A 16789-nucleotide genomic window follows, 5' to 3' on the forward strand; every position below is an offset into this window, starting at 1 on the left:
TGCCACACTTCAATCATGCATCACCTGCTGGCAAAACATCTTAACAGCAGTGACAGTTTTCTCCATGTAAGGTTTGGGTTTGGACACACTAAGGACATAGCAACAGGGTGCCATATTCTAATCTAAGCCCAGAAGCCTGTTGTCTCCTCGACAGTTAGAGCATTTTCAGAGGTCTTAGAGAAGGCCTGGATTGGATCAAGATGTCAGATCAAGATCAAGCTAATGGAGGAAGATGCTCACCCTCTCCCACGGCTGGTGTGGATTTGGAGCAGAAGATGACGTCTGTGTGGCTTATGATGAACTCAACAACAGCCGACTGCGTCTGCAGCTCCATACAGGCAACTTCTCCGCTGGCGCAGGCTGACTGGCTCTGCTGGGATCTGAAGAAAAGGCAGATCTTACAAGTCATTTCCCCAAGATCATTTCCCCAAGTATGAATTTTTGCAGAGAAAAACTGTCAAACTGGGCTCTGGAGACTTCCGCAGTGGGCCATCAGCAATGCCACTGACAAAATTCTCAAGGAAGTTCAAGGACACAATAGACCCATCTAAACATGAGAGCAGAAACTGTCATCTAGAAATTGTGCCCCTGGGGTTGGGAGAGAGCAGAAGTAAGCATGGCGTTGAAACGGAAAAAGAAGTTTACCTTAAAAGGTTTGGAGCCCACACTATCGCTAAATTCTTAGCGTCCATGTTGGTGACGGAGCTGTTCCTGGCTAGAGACGCCAAGTGTCTCATCAGGTATTCCAGCGTCCTGGAAAACAAGAGAGGCAGATGTTCAGCACCAAAAAGCAAGCGGTGCTGCAGTGCACAAAACAAACCTCACTTCATGCTAGTGGTTGTCATTGCTACTGTCCCTGAATATGAAGTAGATAAAACGTTTCCAATGGCACCACGCTGCAGTACCAAGCCCTGCAAAGCACAGCCGCAGCCATTGGCTGCACCAATCGTACCCCCGTGCCAAGGAACTGACCCAATCCATTGACCCAATGCAGCCTTCAGCCGCTTCAGCGTGCACAGGCATGATGTTGCAGGTGTGAGGCAACACCTGGAATCGCATCATTGCCCTCTGAAAGGCAGCAGGGCTGAGCTCAGCAGACCGAGCGCAGCACTGACCTGTAGTGAGGAGCGGGCAGCTGCTGGATGGCTTCCTGCATTCTGTGCATCCGCTCCTCCTCTGTGGCAGCACAAACAGCGTCCTGGAAAAAGGCAGGAAGGGATTCAGACACCAGTCAGGCTGGAGAGCTGCCACAGGTTTGGGAACCATGGGGACAGCGCGCTGGTGGTCAGCACCGAGGCAGACTCGATGCCTTCCAAGAGGCATCAGGGGAACACAGTGGCACACAGCCTGTGTCGTTGAGGTCAAGCAGTGCAAGCTCTGGGGGCTTTACTGCCTGATTGCACAGCACAGCTCCTCGCAGCAGGCATTCCTCTCCAAGTCCACTTTGCTATTAACCCCATTCTACCAATAGCTGGGGAACAGCAAAGGAAAGGGAATTCTCACAAGCATTGTGAATAGCTTAAATAAGCACCTCCTGGCACCACCACAAGTGGCATCAGTGAGAGGCAGGATGTGGCAAAGGCATGCCTCATGGGGCTAACAGAAAGAAGACCTCAGAACTGGGGCACTGCTGCAACCACCAGCCAGGACGCCCAGGGAACAGGTATGTGTCATTTCCAAGACATTGCCCTGAGCTTACCGAGAACTTGTCATACAGTTGGTCGGTCAGGAGAGGGTTCGGGAGCTCCCTGAAGTACAACTTGCACAGGGAGCTCACGCTGTGAAGTTCTCGGACGCTTAGCTCGGGAACCTGCTCCGTATCGAATTCATGGCTGCAGAGAAGGACACAGAATTGGGCAGAGGGCTTTGAGAAAGAGGAAAACAAGTCCAAAGACACACATACAGTCAAGAAAAGGAAGAGGTTCCTCTGAACGCCTGCAGCATGGCACGGGCCCCTACTGACAGCTGTGTCAGTTGCAGCACTCTTACCGTAGTTGCTGGATCCTGGATGCCACGCCGGACAGGCGGTATATCCCCCGCACCACACCATGTTCCTCAATGAATTGAGCGCAGCTCAGGAGGACCTGGGGGACTACAGAACAAGAGCCAGCGGTTAGCTCAGCTTCTTACTTAAGTCCTGGTTCAGGCCGTGCTCTTCTCACATCCCATCCTCTAAGCCCAGCCGGGCTACCGCTTGCTTCCTCCTTACAGGAGAAGGCTGGCAGAGACAGCTGTGAGGATAGTGCACAGAGACGCGTTCTTGGCTTTCCAGAAATGCCACGACCTATCAACAGCCTGGAGAAAGTAATTCTGGCAAAGCCACAGACACTGCAAGTCCCATCACAGCTCCCTGGGGAATGGAAGAATCCAATCTCACATCCAGAAGAGCTAGGGAAAGGATGCAGGATGCTCTCTGTGGCTAGAAGCCTTCCTACGTTTTCAGGCTGAAACAATTTCTGGATATGATCTCCCTTTCAACTTTAGATGCCCAACGGAGAAAGATCTCAGGAATGGGTTGTTCCTTACCATCACGGCCAGAGCGGAGAAGGTGCTCCCCCAGGTCACAGCCAAACACCCCTTCCTTCGTTGGCTCCGGCTCCGTTGCTCTCCTGGGGCGGGCCTTCACCAAGGAACGAAGGAAGGTACTGAGCTTGCCCCGTTTCTTCAGCACTGCACAACAAAACAAAGAAACCAGTTCATTTCAGGCTTGGATCGGTTGGACGAGGCCGATCATAACACATTCGACCGAGCACGTAACAACAGGAAGAACATTCCGAACAAGGACACGCAAGAACGGTTTTCCCCATCCCTGCAACTGCCCAAGGCCAGGTCAGAAGGGGCCCCATACAGCCTGCTCTCATCTCCAGCTAAATGCACAGGCTGGCGACCCAGACTGAGGCAGGGGCCTTGGAGCCTGAGGATCCTTTAGGCCCCTTCCAATCCCAAGCCATTCAAGGAGGATTCTGTGACTTCCCCATGCCCAAGAATAAACACAGTGAGATTGGGCCAGATCTCTGCGTGTTCCGCTTAATGCAGTCCTCTTGCTAAGCTTGCTCATCTCGGGCATTAACAAAACCCCTGAAAGCCAAGCTGTGTCCCCATTTTATTAATCCGCATTGTCAAATGTAAAACACGTACCTGGCTTTGGCAAGGAATTGACAAGGGACTCGGGAACTTTTCCGCTGATGAGTTCCACGCACTCACCAGGGAAAAACCCGACCTGGAACAAGAACAAAAAGACAGGTGGGCATTAGCCCAAGCTCAGCACCAAAGGGAAGGTCCTCTGACACCGACACAGGGCAACTGCTTGCGTCTAGAAGCCGTCCTGTGCAGGCAGAGCAGCTCCAGTCTGAGATTCCTGACTCTACTCAAGTTGTGCTCTCTAGTCGGAAACGTGTGCCTACCTCAAAGCCACGCTTGCCTCTCCACCAGGGGCTCAGCTCCTTTGGTGGCATAGCAACTATGCACACCAAGTCTCCAACCTGCAAGAGATTGAAACATCAATCCCAGCTTCAGCACAGCTGGCAGGAAAGCACAGCTCAAATAACTGCCTGATTCTTTGCTGCAGAATATCCTCAAGCTTGACAGCAAGGGAGACATTTTGAAGGAGTCTTGAGAGTATTCGAAAGGCGTTCACACCCTATACTACTCTCCCGTGCATGACAACAAGGAACGCCTGGAACTGCTTACCTCCAGGGAGAGCTCATCCGGCCCCTGGGCGACGTGGCTCTTAATAACATGGGCTGCCGCAATCGCCGGAACGTTAAGAGATGACACCGCACGCTCCAGCTGTGGCTTCCGCATGTTATCAGCCTGCAAAACAGAGCACAAGCCTTGGTCAGGAGCTGAGGACAAACCAGGAGGATTTCAAGGTGAGGAGCACATCTGCAGAGAAAGCTGCAGCAAATGCGCTCCATCCTTGTCGGGAGCACTTCAGAAGGAGCTGCACATCTCATCACAGTTGTTTCTCTTCCTGGCGTGCATTGCCAGGCCATGCAAAGATGCATCTCTCTCTACCCAGACTAATCAGCAGTGGCACTGGTGCAGACAGGTGGCCAGGCCCTTTTTGGCCCATTCTTTCCTGCAGGAGAGTACATGTGCAGCTCCCTCTGCTGGCTCAACACAGGGAACAAAGACCAGCCAGGGCTTCATACTGTACCTCCGTCGCCGCCACCTCAGGCTCGCGGCTGATCCCACTGCACGCGACACCCATCACAGCAAGTGTGAAGAGCTGGAACAGAGCAGAAACACTTCTGTTTTCTCTGTTCACACAGCACAGTATGGGGACACTTCTTCAGAACTACCCTCGCATGCCCTGCGGCAAAACCATGAAGGGGGACAAAACATGGCACGTACCTGGCAGTGAGATCACCTCAAGCTACCTGCAGCAGTTCCTTGTCGCTTTGCTCAGATGTAATGAGAGCAAAAGCTGCACCGAGGCAGTGGGCGGATGGTGAAGAGAGGAGAGAGAAAGAGCAGGTCAGCGAGCAGGGCTAAGACAGCCATGGAATAACGCACACAGCACAACCGTCCCATCCCCTTGCTGCAAGACATGCTGAGTCTCAGGCTACGTGATGCCTGTCCTCCCAGCAACTTTACGATGCTTCCACAACTAAGTAAAGACGACGACGGAAGAAGCACCGAACGGGTGCCACCTTTACGGATACCCCCTTTGGAACGTGTGTACCGGGGGAAAATTACGTCTGATGGTCAAGAGTAAGCAATACGGTGCTGTGAGCTCCGACAGCCAGGAGTTCTCAACACCTCACTGCCCACCCGTCCATCCCACGTTGGCTCAGCTTACCTACAAGATGCTGCGCACGATGGTGTGAAGAAAAAGGCACTAAAGCCACTAAAGGCACTAAAGGCACAAGAGCAACAAACCAACCAACTACTCCGACCACTAGCTCACCCACAAAGGAGCACAGAACGCACCGCTCCTCCCCTCATTCCAGACGCTTATGACATCACCAAGGGCCAACAGCCTGGTCCACCATGACCCCCCACAAGGCGGGGAGGCAAGACCAAGTGGTCACGTCTGATTCCAACACAACACCACAACATTCCAGAACTCAGTGTGGGCTTGGAATTCTATCCTGGTGTGGCAGCGCAATGGGAGGTGTTAGGGCACAGCTGAAGAACTGACAGACACCGGACGTTTCCAAAGGAGGGTGCCAGATTAACTCTCAGCAGTCTCTTGCAGGGCTCTTTGGGATGCTTCAATCCCATTTTCACTGCCTAGGTCATTTCTAGAAAGTCCAGCCGACAAATGCTCACTTTGTCTGGGGAACGCCTCTATGCATCATGAATGAAAAATAAAATAAAATGGGCACGTGACCTTGTGACCTCTCTGCTCTTGTTGTCAGCCAGACACCTAAGATGAGCATTACGTGTTCGTGCTCCTGAATGAAGATTCACCCAAGTCTGTGTTCCACTCTGCTCCATCTCTGGGTCTAAAAGAAACACAGACAGAGATGATTACAAGATCCTTTGCACATATGAAAGCCCAGGGTGCACACTAATTCTCTTTAGCAAGAAATACTACTTGAGAATTCACAGAATCCACACATAAACTTACTTTCTCTTTAACCCTTTTCCTTTGTACATGATTCCACTATTTATACCCTCAATTAATGATTCATACTGCACATGATGTTATGATGTAGAATATTGACAGCAACAGCACAAAACCATGACAGAATCCACAGACAGTTTTTTGAGAGGTAGTATGAAAGATGAACAGAAAGGAAATAGATTCATTCAAATAACCTACTTAATCCTCTCCCCATCAAAAAGGAAGCCTTCTGGGCACTGTTACAAGCTGCTCCTAGAACAACTTGCACCACAAACTGCGGTACATACATCTTCTTCCCACAGCACCCTCCCCTCTCTGGTTAGTGTCAGATTCACTCAGGTTAAAATACGTGGATCAGAACAGCCATTCAGTTCTGCTGAGGCGGGATCCCACTGCCGGGATGTCCCCCAGTCCCATTTCCTGCTTTTCCCAGCACGGGTGGTGAAGGGAACAGCAACTGACATCACCTACCCAGACTTCTGCAGGGCCTTCCATTCAGTCTCACATCACAGCGAGAAGCAGGAGAGCTCTCGTTGCACAAAGCTCGGGGCTGCAGAAATCAAGGCTGCCTCTAAGGTGGTGCTTCAAACAACATGTGTAATTGGACACGAGACATGAAAGACAGGGCTGCAAGCGCAACATCAGCGCTTCCTGCAGAGCACATCGCACAGCTGTAGGCACACTGCAGAAGACTCACACAGCACCTGAGAGGTAACAGCTCAGGAAGGAAAACCTTACCCTGTGAACACAGCCACAAGCTACTCTCTTCTTCGTGGCCTTCGTTCACACTGAGCATTTCCCTCAAGAGTGCTGCTCAAGGTGATGCTGTCTCCAGCTGTTGGCCACTTGCACTGCTGGACGCTGCACCCACAGCTCATTCTGCTTGAAGTAAAGCCTGCTGGCTTCACTCCAAAGCACAGGCACAGGCCACAGCCTGATCCACCTGCTTTGTCTGAAAAGCTTCTAAAGCTGCTCTCATTGGATCCCTTCTGCTGCTCGTTCTCTCTGGGCAGGAAGCTCTACTCTCACAGCAACAGCCAAGAGCTGGAAGGCTGGAAACGCCTCCAATCCCCACGGATGATTCTGTCTACAAACACAACAGCTGCCTGCTCTTCAGCAGGGGGATGCTCACCCAGCAAAGCGCTCACCCAGCAGATACCTTTTCCATACTCTCAGAGCTGTCATAACAGTGTGCAGCCCTTGGCACTGCATTTCCAATCAAGGTAAACATAGATCTAAGCTACTCCTTCTGTGTTAATACTTAGATTCCCAGTTGCAGTTGGAGCTCGAGAGCTCAACACAACAGATATGACACGAGGTGCAACTGGAAGACGTGTCTCCAAGCCAACAAAAGCCAACTCACCAACCAAGAGCCAGGTCTTGCTAATTCAACTGATCAGAGCATGTGGGAGGGGGCCGGACATCAGACCACAAGTGTCCATTTCCACTGCAGCTCCATCTAGAGAAGAGCACCAATCAGCAGGTGAGAATGAATTCATTCACAGGCTGCACAATGAGTCAGTTCTTTACACAAAAATACCCCACACTGATCCCCACAAAAAAGGGAACGGCAGGAGCTAATACGGACCAAAGAGGTTCTTGTTCCTACGCCTCATCCTCTCACCCCAAGTCCTGGGTGATGCCCACAGGCTTCAAGTCAGGTCTCAAATCCATTGGACTCCTGTCTCTGGATTTGCCCTGGTCTGGCCCAAGCCCCGGTCCTACCATAGGATTGTAGAATTACTCAGGTTGGAAAAGACCTTGAAGATGATCAAGTCCAACCGCAGCCTAACCAGTACCCTAACTCTAAAAGCCCTACACTAAATCATATCCCTGAGTACCACATCCAAATGGCTCTTAAATACAACCAGGGATGGCGATTCAACCACCTCCCTTGGGAGCCTATTCCAGTCACCAATGCCGAGCACAGAGGCAGGATGACTTCCCTAGTCCTGCTCACCACACCATTCCTGATACAAGCCAGGATTCCATTGGCCCTCTTGGCCACCTGGGCACACTGCTGGCTCATATTCAGCCGAGTGTCCATCAGCACACCAAGGTCTCTTTTCTTCTGGGAGCTTTCCAGCCACACCTCCCCAAGCCTGTAGGGTTGCCTGGGGTTGTTGTGACCAAAATGCAGGACCCGACACTTGGCCCTCATGAAACTCATGCCGTTAGCATGAGTTAACCAGATAGACCCTGGGATGCAGACTGCTCTCCAAAGCCCAACTGGACACCAGCACACAAGAAGTTGATCAGATCCATCCCCAAGCAAGCACCAAGCCTCTCCAGGAAACTCTTTGCCATCAGCTCCGTCATCGCCTTTCCTTTCCTCCACACCTCAATCCCAAAGTAGTTCCCACATCTGCCAGCACGTGTTACCTCCCACCTTCTCATCGCACAGTGCTTCAACAGCACCAAATTTGCTTCTGGGGCCCTCCTTCACCTCACTGTGCTAACACTCAACTGTCATTATGATTAAACCACATTCTTTCTTTCCTCCTCAAAATAAAATGATTCTCAGACTAGAGGAATAGAAGGCTGAATCTGAGACACCCCCAGTCTGCAAAATAATCTGCTGCTTGGAAGCAAAGCGCTGTGCCAAGGAGTGCAGCTGCAAGCCGCAGGAGAAAAGTCACCATGCTGCCCTTCTCCTTTAGAACAGAAGGAAACACCACAGAAAGACAGAGCAGGCTTCACAAGCTCAAAATCCAGCACATCAAGCTGGCAAGAGATGATTCTGAACTGCCCTCGTTTACACTCATCTCCACAGTGGGGTCCGTCGTGGAGAGCTGAGAAGGAACTTACTGGCAGAGGCAGGGCCCTTCCCTGCAGCACTCCTTCTGTTAGTTCAGATTTAACTTACACAGAAATCCTAGCAGACGTTCTCACTGAGAACTGCACCTAAAATTCTTCCTTCCAGAGGAAAACAGGCCCAACACGCGGTTGTATACAATGCTTTCATCAAAACGAAGCAGAGATGGCACAGCAGGACAGACCTACTCAGAGTGCATGTTAGAAGCCATTCAAGAACCTAGTCGTTCTTGCTGCAGGTCCCCCGACTTCTGTTAAAAGCTGAACTGTCTCCAGAGCACCTGTTTCCATCAGCTGCCACCATCTAAAACAGCCAGCCTTCCTGCGGTCACCTGGCCCAAACATCCCTTTTGCTCTACGCTTGATTCCTGCAAGAGATCACAGTAAGGGATCACAGTGCTGGCACAGCTGAAACATAAAGGGTGTGCGAGTTCCCTGTTAGCACTCAGTGTGAACAAATCTACCAATGAGCAACACCGTGAATCCTCACTCACCTCAGCAGAGGTCAGCCCGCACCCCAGCCTTCCGCCTATCCACGTGCACATGCACACATGTGCAATGCTCTGCCCCTTCTACACACCCTCATGCACGCAACGCATCTTGTACCCTCCTTAGCATTCACAAACGTGCAAACCATCCCTGGGAACACATATGTGCCAACAAATACCACAAAACATCCCTTTGTCTCCACCTGTGTGCAACCCAACTCCTCACACACCCCTGTGCAAACACACAATTGTGCCACCGCATCCACGCACTATCCGTGTGCTCACACACACTCATGCAACCACATCCCTTGGTGCAGCCCTGTGCGCACACACACAGCCACATGTGCAGCCCCTTCCTTTCACTCCCAAAGTGCACACACACACCGGTACCACAATGTCCTTGCGCAGCTCCAACACTCTGCACACCCCTGTGCACGCACATATACGTGCAGGCTCGTCCTTACACACATACCCACTGACCTACACACACCTGAGCAACCCCACTGATTTGTACACTCATGGACACAAATGTGTGTGCAACACCATTGGTGCACAAATACACACAAACACACAAACTCATGGAACCCCACTGCTTTGTGCAATGCTGTGCACACTCACGTGTGTCATGCACTGATTTCCCAGCCAGTCCTCGTGGGGCCTCTTACTTAGGACGGGAGTGCAGGGGAGCAGCCAGAAGCTGTCTGCATTCCCTGCTGTCTGCTGGGCAGTTTTTCTGGAGATGCTTGGGTTGCTTTGCTTTTCCTTGGGAGGTGGGAATGAGCTTTGGGTTGGAGGCACATCCCGTGCCAGAGCATCCCAATGGCATGCGTGGGATCAGCAGGTCTGTCAGAGAAGTGGGTGAGGTTGCACACCAAGCTGCAGCAGAGGAAGGGGAGGAGGTTCCAGCACAGCTCTGCACCATTCTCTGCCACACTGGGCAGCTTGTTCCTGGCTCAGCAGTGCCATCAGACAAGAAGCAGGGAAGGAAATCAAGGATGGTGGGTACCATCAAACGCTGTCGGTGCATGCCTTCGTAAGAAAAACAGACCCAGAGCTTGTGGGTTGTTTCTGCTTTGGTAGCATTCATGTGCTGTAGCTGAGCAAAAGGTTGTGCTGCTTGAATCTTCTTCTGCAAGAGCCGCCTACCAGTAAATGTCTGCAGAGATAGAGGATGTGACAGAAAGCATTTGTCTCCACGACAGTGTAGTTACACTTGGTCGAGAGAGTGAGAGAGGCAGGCAGCACTGCCTGATGTTGGTCAGGGTGAGCTCCTCCTGCCGCAGCGCGATGATGGCAGGGCTGGAGATGATCTGCAGGGACAGCTCACAGGTGGGAGCCAGGAATGGACACGGTGGGAGGACAGAGGTGTCAGGGAGCAGCCACGGCGTTGAAGAGCATCCAAAAAGCAATAAAAAAAAGCACTGAAAAGCATCACAAAGCCACAGCCAGGAGGCTTGCAGTTTTCATGAGCAGTATCCAGGATGCTAGAGACTATTTGCTGCCATAAAAAATGGTAGCAGAGCTCTCACTGCAGGCATCCCAAAGTCAGGCAAAATGTGAACACATCCAGAGCTCTGCTGCACGCACCCCACAGCCAGAGCGTTGCAAGCTGAGCTGCCTTGCTGTTTCTTGCACTCTTCCCAGTCCCTGTGAATGAAGACTTGGAATGCAGCCAAAGTGTTGATTGAGCACGAGTGTGCCTTTATTCAATGGGACAAAGGAGGGCGTGAGAGGTCCAGGCTTTAAGATGGGACTCATCCTCTGTTGTTAAGGAGGGAGTGGCTCAGAGCTCCTGCTGTTACTTGGAGCCTGGGCCTGGTGGCCTGATTCTATGCCCCCCTCCAAGGGGCTCGTCATCTCCTCTGTGTCGCTGACCTGAGCCTGCATGGTGCTGCTGCTGTTGGGGCATTCAGGCTGTGCTTGGGCTGGGCTGCACTGCAGAAGCACTGGGTCCAGGCTGGTGCCTGTGGTGTCTGGCAGGCTCAGGTCAGCAGCTTCAGCAGGGATGGGATGAATGAGGGCTTGAACTTCGATGACGTTCTTCTCTTGATCACTGCTGTCATATGGAAGGCTTTCACTGGAACTGCAGCATCCTGTGCTTCCCATGAGTTCTCCATTGATGGAAGCGCAGGATGCATCATCGTCACATGCCCTGAGTCTTCGGGGTACATGAGGGCTGGAGTCACCTAGGAAGGAGTAGATGCACAGCGGTTAGTGTCGAACGTTCGCAAGATGAATCATGGAAGAGGTTCTTGACATTTGGCTATGTATGGGTGGTGGGCAGAAGCAAATAGGCTTCTAACAACAGTGTCACTGTCTTGAAAGTGATCCTCGTGCAGGATCCTCCTCGTGAAGGAGGTACAAGCCCACTGAAAGCATGAATTCTAGCTGTGTTGCTCACAAGCAGTGTTTTGAAAGCTGGATTTGCACTCTTACCTGCCAGGACCACGACTTCTGCTTCTGATGGCTCCCTGGCACTGCGCTGCAGTTGGTGTTCGGCCACAGGTGATGGTCTTTGCAGGCAGAGGCAGGAACACCAACTGCCGCAGCGCGATGACTCCATCCTCTTTCTGGGAGAACTTGCTCTGGAGAGAGAAAACAGAGCATGCTGTCAGTCGTGGTGTAGGGTGAAGGAAGAGCTGCTCCGAGCCCTTGACAACAGTTGCCCGTTCCTGGCACTGCCTGCTTTCTGCTGAAACACAGCTTAGAAACGCGCTCTGTTTCAAACAGCAGAGGACGCTTCCATTCCTACAGCTCCGCCCTCAAGTCCTGCTGGCTACATTTCTCTCAACCATGTCAAGCAAGATGTGGAGCATGTGAGCAAAGGCTCCACAGCAGGACAGGACAGGAGCTGGCAGGCTCATATATATATATAATGGACAAAAATTAAACCAATAAAACCCAACCGACCAATGATGATAGGGGCTGGAAAGGGAAGTCCTCTTTACCTTTTAGATGGAAAATCAATTACTGTGTGGAAGTTCCCCTGTACAACTGCGGGGGCTTCCTCCTCTTCTATCTCGCTGCTCTGTGTCACAGTGGGAGAGCTGCTCTGGCCGTTTCTCTCAGCCTGTGCCTCCTGCACGGTGAGCAGCTTCGTGGCAGGAGGAGACACCCACACAGACTTTAGCCCGGCCAGAGAACTGTGCCCTGCAAGGGAAAACCACAGGTAAGAGGGAGGATCAGACAGCAGCAGCACAGCCATCCCAGTTCTGCATTTCTCTCAGACTTGCTTATCCGAGACACTGGAAGACGAGGAGCTCAAACTAACCATGTGCTTAGAGGTATGCTCGTGGCAAAGGACACAGCCACAATTAAGAGCAGCTCAATGTATCAAAATAGGCAAACGAAAACCCTATTAAAACTAGTGGGCAGGGAACTCAGAAAGGTTCGCTGCCACACTTCAATCATGCATCACCTGCTGGCAAAACATCTTAACAGCAGTGACAGTTTTCTCCATGTAAGGTTTGGGTTTGGACACACTAAGGACATAGCAACAGGGTGCCATATTCTAATCTAAGCCCAGAAGCCTGTTGTCTCCTCGACAGTTAGAGCATTTTCAGAGGTCTTAGAGAAGGCCTGGATTGGATCAAGATGTCAGATCAAGATCAAGCTAATGGAGGAAGATGCTCACCCTCTCCCACGGCTGGTGTGGATTTGGAGCAGAAGATGACGTCTGTGTGGCTTATGATGAACTCAACAACAGCCGACTGCGTCTGCAGCTCCATACAGGCAACTTCTCCGCTGGCGCAGGCTGACTGGCTCTGCTGGGATCTGAAGAAAAGGCAGATCTTACAAGTCATTTCCCCAAGATCATTTCCCCAAGTATGAATTTTTGCAGAGAAAAACTGTCAAACTGGGCTCTGGAGACTTCCGCAGTGGGCCATCAGCAATGCCACTGACAAAATTCTCAAGGAAGTTCAAGGACACAATAGACCCATCTAAACATGAGAGCAGAAACTGTCATCTAGAAATTGTGCCCCTGGGGTTGGGAGAGAGCAGAAGTAAGCATGGCGTTGAAACGGAAAAAGAAGTTTACCTTAAAAGGTTTGGAGCCCACACTATCGCTAAATTCTTAGCGTCCATGTTGGTGACGGAGCTGTTCCTGGCTAGAGACGCCAAGTGTCTCATCAGGTATTCCAGCGTCCTGGAAAACAAGAGAGGCAGATGTTCAGCACCAAAAAGCAAGCGGTGCTGCAGTGCACAAAACAAACCTCACTTCATGCTAGTGGTTGTCATTGCTACTGTCCCTGAATATGAAGTAGATAAAACGTTTCCAATGGCACCACGCTGCAGTACCAAGCCCTGCAAAGCACAGCCGCAGCCATTGGCTGCACCAATCGTACCCCCGTGCCAAGGAACTGACCCAATCCATTGACCCAATGCAGCCTTCAGCCGCTTCAGCGTGCACAGGCATGATGTTGCAGGTGTGAGGCAACACCTGGAATCGCATCATTGCCCTCTGAAAGGCAGCAGGGCTGAGCTCAGCAGACCGAGCGCAGCACTGACCTGTAGTGAGGAGCGGGCAGCTGCTGGATGGCTTCCTGCATTCTGTGCATCCGCTCCTCCTCTGTGGCAGCACAAACAGCGTCCTGGAAAAAGGCAGGAAGGGATTCAGACACCAGTCAGGCTGGAGAGCTGCCACAGGTTTGGGAACCATGGGGACAGCGCGCTGGTGGTCAGCACCGAGGCAGACTCGATGCCTTCCAAGAGGCATCAGGGGAACACAGTGGCACACAGCCTGTGTCGTTGAGGTCAAGCAGTGCAAGCTCTGGGGGCTTTACTGCCTGATTGCACAGCACAGCTCCTCGCAGCAGGCATTCCTCTCCAAGTCCACTTTGCTATTAACCCCATTCTACCAATAGCTGGGGAACAGCAAAGGAAAGGGAATTCTCACAAGCATTGTGAATAGCTTAAATAAGCACCTCCTGGCACCACCACAAGTGGCATCAGTGAGAGGCAGGATGTGGCAAAGGCATGCCTCATGGGGCTAACAGAAAGAAGACCTCAGAACTGGGGCACTGCTGCAACCACCAGCCAGGACGCCCAGGGAACAGGTATGTGTCATTTCCAAGACATTGCCCTGAGCTTACCGAGAACTTGTCATACAGTTGGTCGGTCAGGAGAGGGTTCGGGAGCTCCCTGAAGTACAACTTGCACAGGGAGCTCACGCTGTGAAGTTCTCGGACGCTTAGCTCGGGAACCTGCTCCGTATCGAATTCATGGCTGCAGAGAAGGACACAGAATTGGGCAGAGGGCTTTGAGAAAGAGGAAAACAAGTCCAAAGACACACATACAGTCAAGAAAAGGAAGAGGTTCCTCTGAACGCCTGCAGCATGGCACGGGCCCCTACTGACAGCTGTGTCAGTTGCAGCACTCTTACCGTAGTTGCTGGATCCTGGATGCCACGCCGGACAGGCGGTATATCCCCCGCACCACACCATGTTCCTCAATGAATTGAGCGCAGCTCAGGAGGACCTGGGGGACTACAGAACAAGAGCCAGCGGTTAGCTCAGCTTCTTACTTAAGTCCTGGTTCAGGCCGTGCTCTTCTCACATCCCATCCTCTAAGCCCAGCCGGGCTACCGCTTGCTTCCTCCTTACAGGAGAAGGCTGGCAGAGACAGCTGTGAGGATAGTGCACAGAGACGCGTTCTTGGCTTTCCAGAAATGCCACGACCTATCAACAGCCTGGAGAAAGTAATTCTGGCAAAGCCACAGACACTGCAAGTCCCATCACAGCTCCCTGGGGAATGGAAGAATCCAATCTCACATCCAGAAGAGCTAGGGAAAGGATGCAGGATGCTCTCTGTGGCTAGAAGCCTTCCTACGTTTTCAGGCTGAAACAATTTCTGGATATGATCTCCCTTTCAACTTTAGATGCCCAACGGAGAAAGATCTCAGGAATGGGTTGTTCCTTACCATCACGGCCAGAGCGGAGAAGGTGCTCCCCCAGGTCACAGCCAAACACCCCTTCCTTCGTTGGCTCCGGCTCCGTTGCTCTCCTGGGGCGGGCCTTCACCAAGGAACGAAGGAAGGTACTGAGCTTGCCCCGTTTCTTCAGCACTGCACAACAAAACAAAGAAACCAGTTCATTTCAGGCTTGGATCGGTTGGACGAGGCCGATCATAACACATTCGACCGAGCACGTAACAACAGGAAGAACATTCCGAACAAGGACACGCAAGAACGGTTTTCCCCATCCCTGCAACTGCCCAAGGCCAGGTCAGAAGGGGCCCCATACAGCCTGCTCTCATCTCCAGCTAAATGCACAGGCTGGCGACCCAGACTGAGGCAGGGGCCTTGGAGCCTGAGGATCCTTTAGGCCCCTTCCAATCCCAAGCCATTCAAGGAGGATTCTGTGACTTCCCCATGCCCAAGAATAAACACAGTGAGATTGGGCCAGATCTCTGCGTGTTCCGCTTAATGCAGTCCTCTTGCTAAGCTTGCTCATCTCGGGCATTAACAAAACCCCTGAAAGCCAAGCTGTGTCCCCATTTTATTAATCCGCATTGTCAAATGTAAAACACGTACCTGGCTTTGGCAAGGAATTGACAAGGGACTCGGGAACTTTTCCGCTGATGAGTTCCACGCACTCACCAGGGAAAAACCCGACCTGGAACAAGAACAAAAAGACAGGTGGGCATTAGCCCAAGCTCAGCACCAAAGGGAAGGTCCTCTGACACCGACACAGGGCAACTGCTTGCGTCTAGAAGCCGTCCTGTGCAGGCAGAGCAGCTCCAGTCTGAGATTCCTGACTCTACTCAAGTTGTGCTCTCTAGTCGGAAACGTGTGCCTACCTCAAAGCTACGCTTGCCTCTCCACCAGGGGCTCAGCTCCTTTGGTGGCATAGCAACTATGCACACCAAGTCTCCAACCTGCAAGAGATTGAAACATCAATCCCAGCTTCAGCACAGCTGGCAGGAAAGCACAGCTCAAATAACTGCCTGATTCTTTGCTGCAGAATATCCTCAAGCTTGACAGCAAGGGAGACATTTTGAAGGAGTCTTGAGAGTATTCGAAAGGCGTTCACACCCTATACTACTCTCCCGTGCATGACAACAAGGAACGCCTGGAACTGCTTACCTCCAGGGAGAGCTCATCCGGCCCCTGGGCGACGTGGCTCTTAATAACATGGGCTGCCGCAATCGCCGGAACGTTAAGAGATGACACCGCACGCTCCAGCTGTGGCTTCCGCATGTTATCAGCCTGCAAAACAGAGCACAAGCCTTGGTCAGGAGCTGAGGACAAACCAGGAGGATTTCAAGGTGAGGAGCACATCTGCAGAGAAAGCTGCAGCAAATGCGCTCCATCCTTGTCGGGAGCACTTCAGAAGGAGCTGCACATCTCATCACAGTTGTTTCTCTTCCTGGCGTGCATTGCCAGGCCATGCAAAGATGCATCTCTCTCTACCCAGACTAATCAGCAGTGGCACTGGTGCAGACAGGTGGCCAGGCCCTTTTTGGCCCATTCTTTCCTGCAGGAGAGTACATGTGCAGCTCCCTCTGCTGGCTCAACACAGGGAACAAAGACCAGCCAGGGCTTCATACTGTACCTCCGTCGCCGCCACCTCAGGCTCGCGGCTGATCCCACTGCACGCGACACCCATCACAGCAAGTGTGAAGAGCTGGAACAGAGCAGAAACACTTCTGTTTTCTCTGTTCACACAGCACAGTATGGGGACACTTCTTCAGAACTACCCTCGCATGCCCTGCGGCAAAACCATGAAGGGGGACAAAACATGGCACGTACCTGGCAGTGAGATCACCTCAAGCTACCTGCAGCAGTTCCTTGTCGCTTTGCTCAGATGTAATGAGAGCAAAAGCTGCACCGAGGCAGTGGGCGGATGGTGAAGAGAGGAGAGAGAAAGAGCAGGTCAGCGAGCAGGGCTAAGACAGCCATGGAATAACGCAC

General features: G+C 52.0%; 3 protein-coding genes and 1 long non-coding RNA gene across 4 annotated transcripts; all 4 read right to left on the minus strand.

The window, feature by feature from the left end:
• Positions 1–569: 569 nt before the first annotated feature.
• Positions 570–3232, minus strand: LOC146762934 (rho GTPase-activating protein 32-like; the record flags this gene model as incomplete). The annotated part of the gene is made up of 7 exons (XM_085542779.1): positions 570–588; positions 646–753; positions 1116–1198; positions 1700–1832; positions 1990–2092; positions 2527–2670; positions 3139–3232. Coding segments are annotated over 7 exons (684 nt in total), but the record flags the coding sequence as incomplete, so codon positions are not given.
• Positions 3233–8656: 5424 nt separating this feature from the next.
• Positions 8657–9575, minus strand: LOC146762935 (uncharacterized). The gene is made up of 2 exons (XR_014932330.1): positions 9496–9575; positions 8657–8757 (listed from the first exon to the last, which is right to left on the minus strand). It is a non-coding gene; the product is annotated as an uncharacterized LOC146762935 (long non-coding RNA).
• Positions 9576–10557: 982 nt separating this feature from the next.
• On the minus strand, positions 10558–12082 carry LOC146762936 (rho GTPase-activating protein 32-like). The gene is made up of 3 exons (XM_085542858.1): positions 11826–12082; positions 11314–11462; positions 10558–11063 (listed from the first exon to the last, which is right to left on the minus strand). The coding sequence occupies exons 1-3, from the start codon at positions 12080–12082 to the stop codon at positions 10645–10647; spliced, it is 825 nt and encodes a 274-aa protein (XP_085398984.1). The 3' UTR covers positions 10558–10644.
• A 758-nt stretch (positions 12083–12840) lies between these two features.
• Positions 12841–16075, minus strand: LOC146762937 (rho GTPase-activating protein 33-like). Its single transcript, XM_085542922.1, has 8 exons — positions 16010–16075; positions 15476–15491; positions 14798–14941; positions 14261–14363; positions 13971–14103; positions 13387–13469; positions 12917–13024; positions 12841–12859 (listed from the first exon to the last, which is right to left on the minus strand). Exons 1-8 carry the CDS (start codon positions 16073–16075, stop codon positions 12841–12843), a joined length of 672 nt encoding a protein of 223 aa, XP_085399048.1.
• Between the last annotated feature and the right edge of the window lie 714 nt (positions 16076–16789).

Source organism: Coturnix japonica, chromosome 1 (genome assembly GCF_054131305.1).
Source record: "Coturnix japonica strain WE chromosome 1, WE-NBRP24, whole genome shotgun sequence".
NCBI lineage: Eukaryota > Metazoa > Chordata > Aves > Galliformes > Phasianidae > Coturnix > Coturnix japonica.

Bases quoted from the DNA above. Each gene is read 5' to 3' on its own strand.
- LOC146762936 (XM_085542858.1), bottom strand. From the start codon at position 12,082: ATGGCTGTGCTGCTGCTGTCTGATCCTCCCTCTTACCTGTGGTTTTCC. The intron at 11,463-11,825 runs GTAAAGAGGACT...TTCTCTCTCCAG, and splicing joins ATTGATTTTCCATCTAAAAG to AGCAAGTTCTCCCAGAAAGA. The intron at 11,064-11,313 runs GTAAGAGTGCAA...ACTCCTTCCTAG, and splicing joins AGAAGTCGTGGTCCTGGCAG to GTGACTCCAGCCCTCATGTA.
- LOC146762937 (XM_085542922.1), bottom strand. From the start codon at position 16,075: ATGCGGAAGCCACAGCTGGAGCGTGCGGTGTCATCTCTTAACGTTCCG. The intron at 14,104-14,260 runs GTAAGAGTGCTG...CCTTCTCTGCAG, and splicing joins TCCAGGATCCAGCAACTACG to CCATGAATTCGATACGGAGC. The intron at 13,025-13,386 runs GTCAGTGCTGCG...CTTGTTTTCCAG, and splicing joins CTGCCCGCTCCTCACTACAG to GACGCTGGAATACCTGATGA.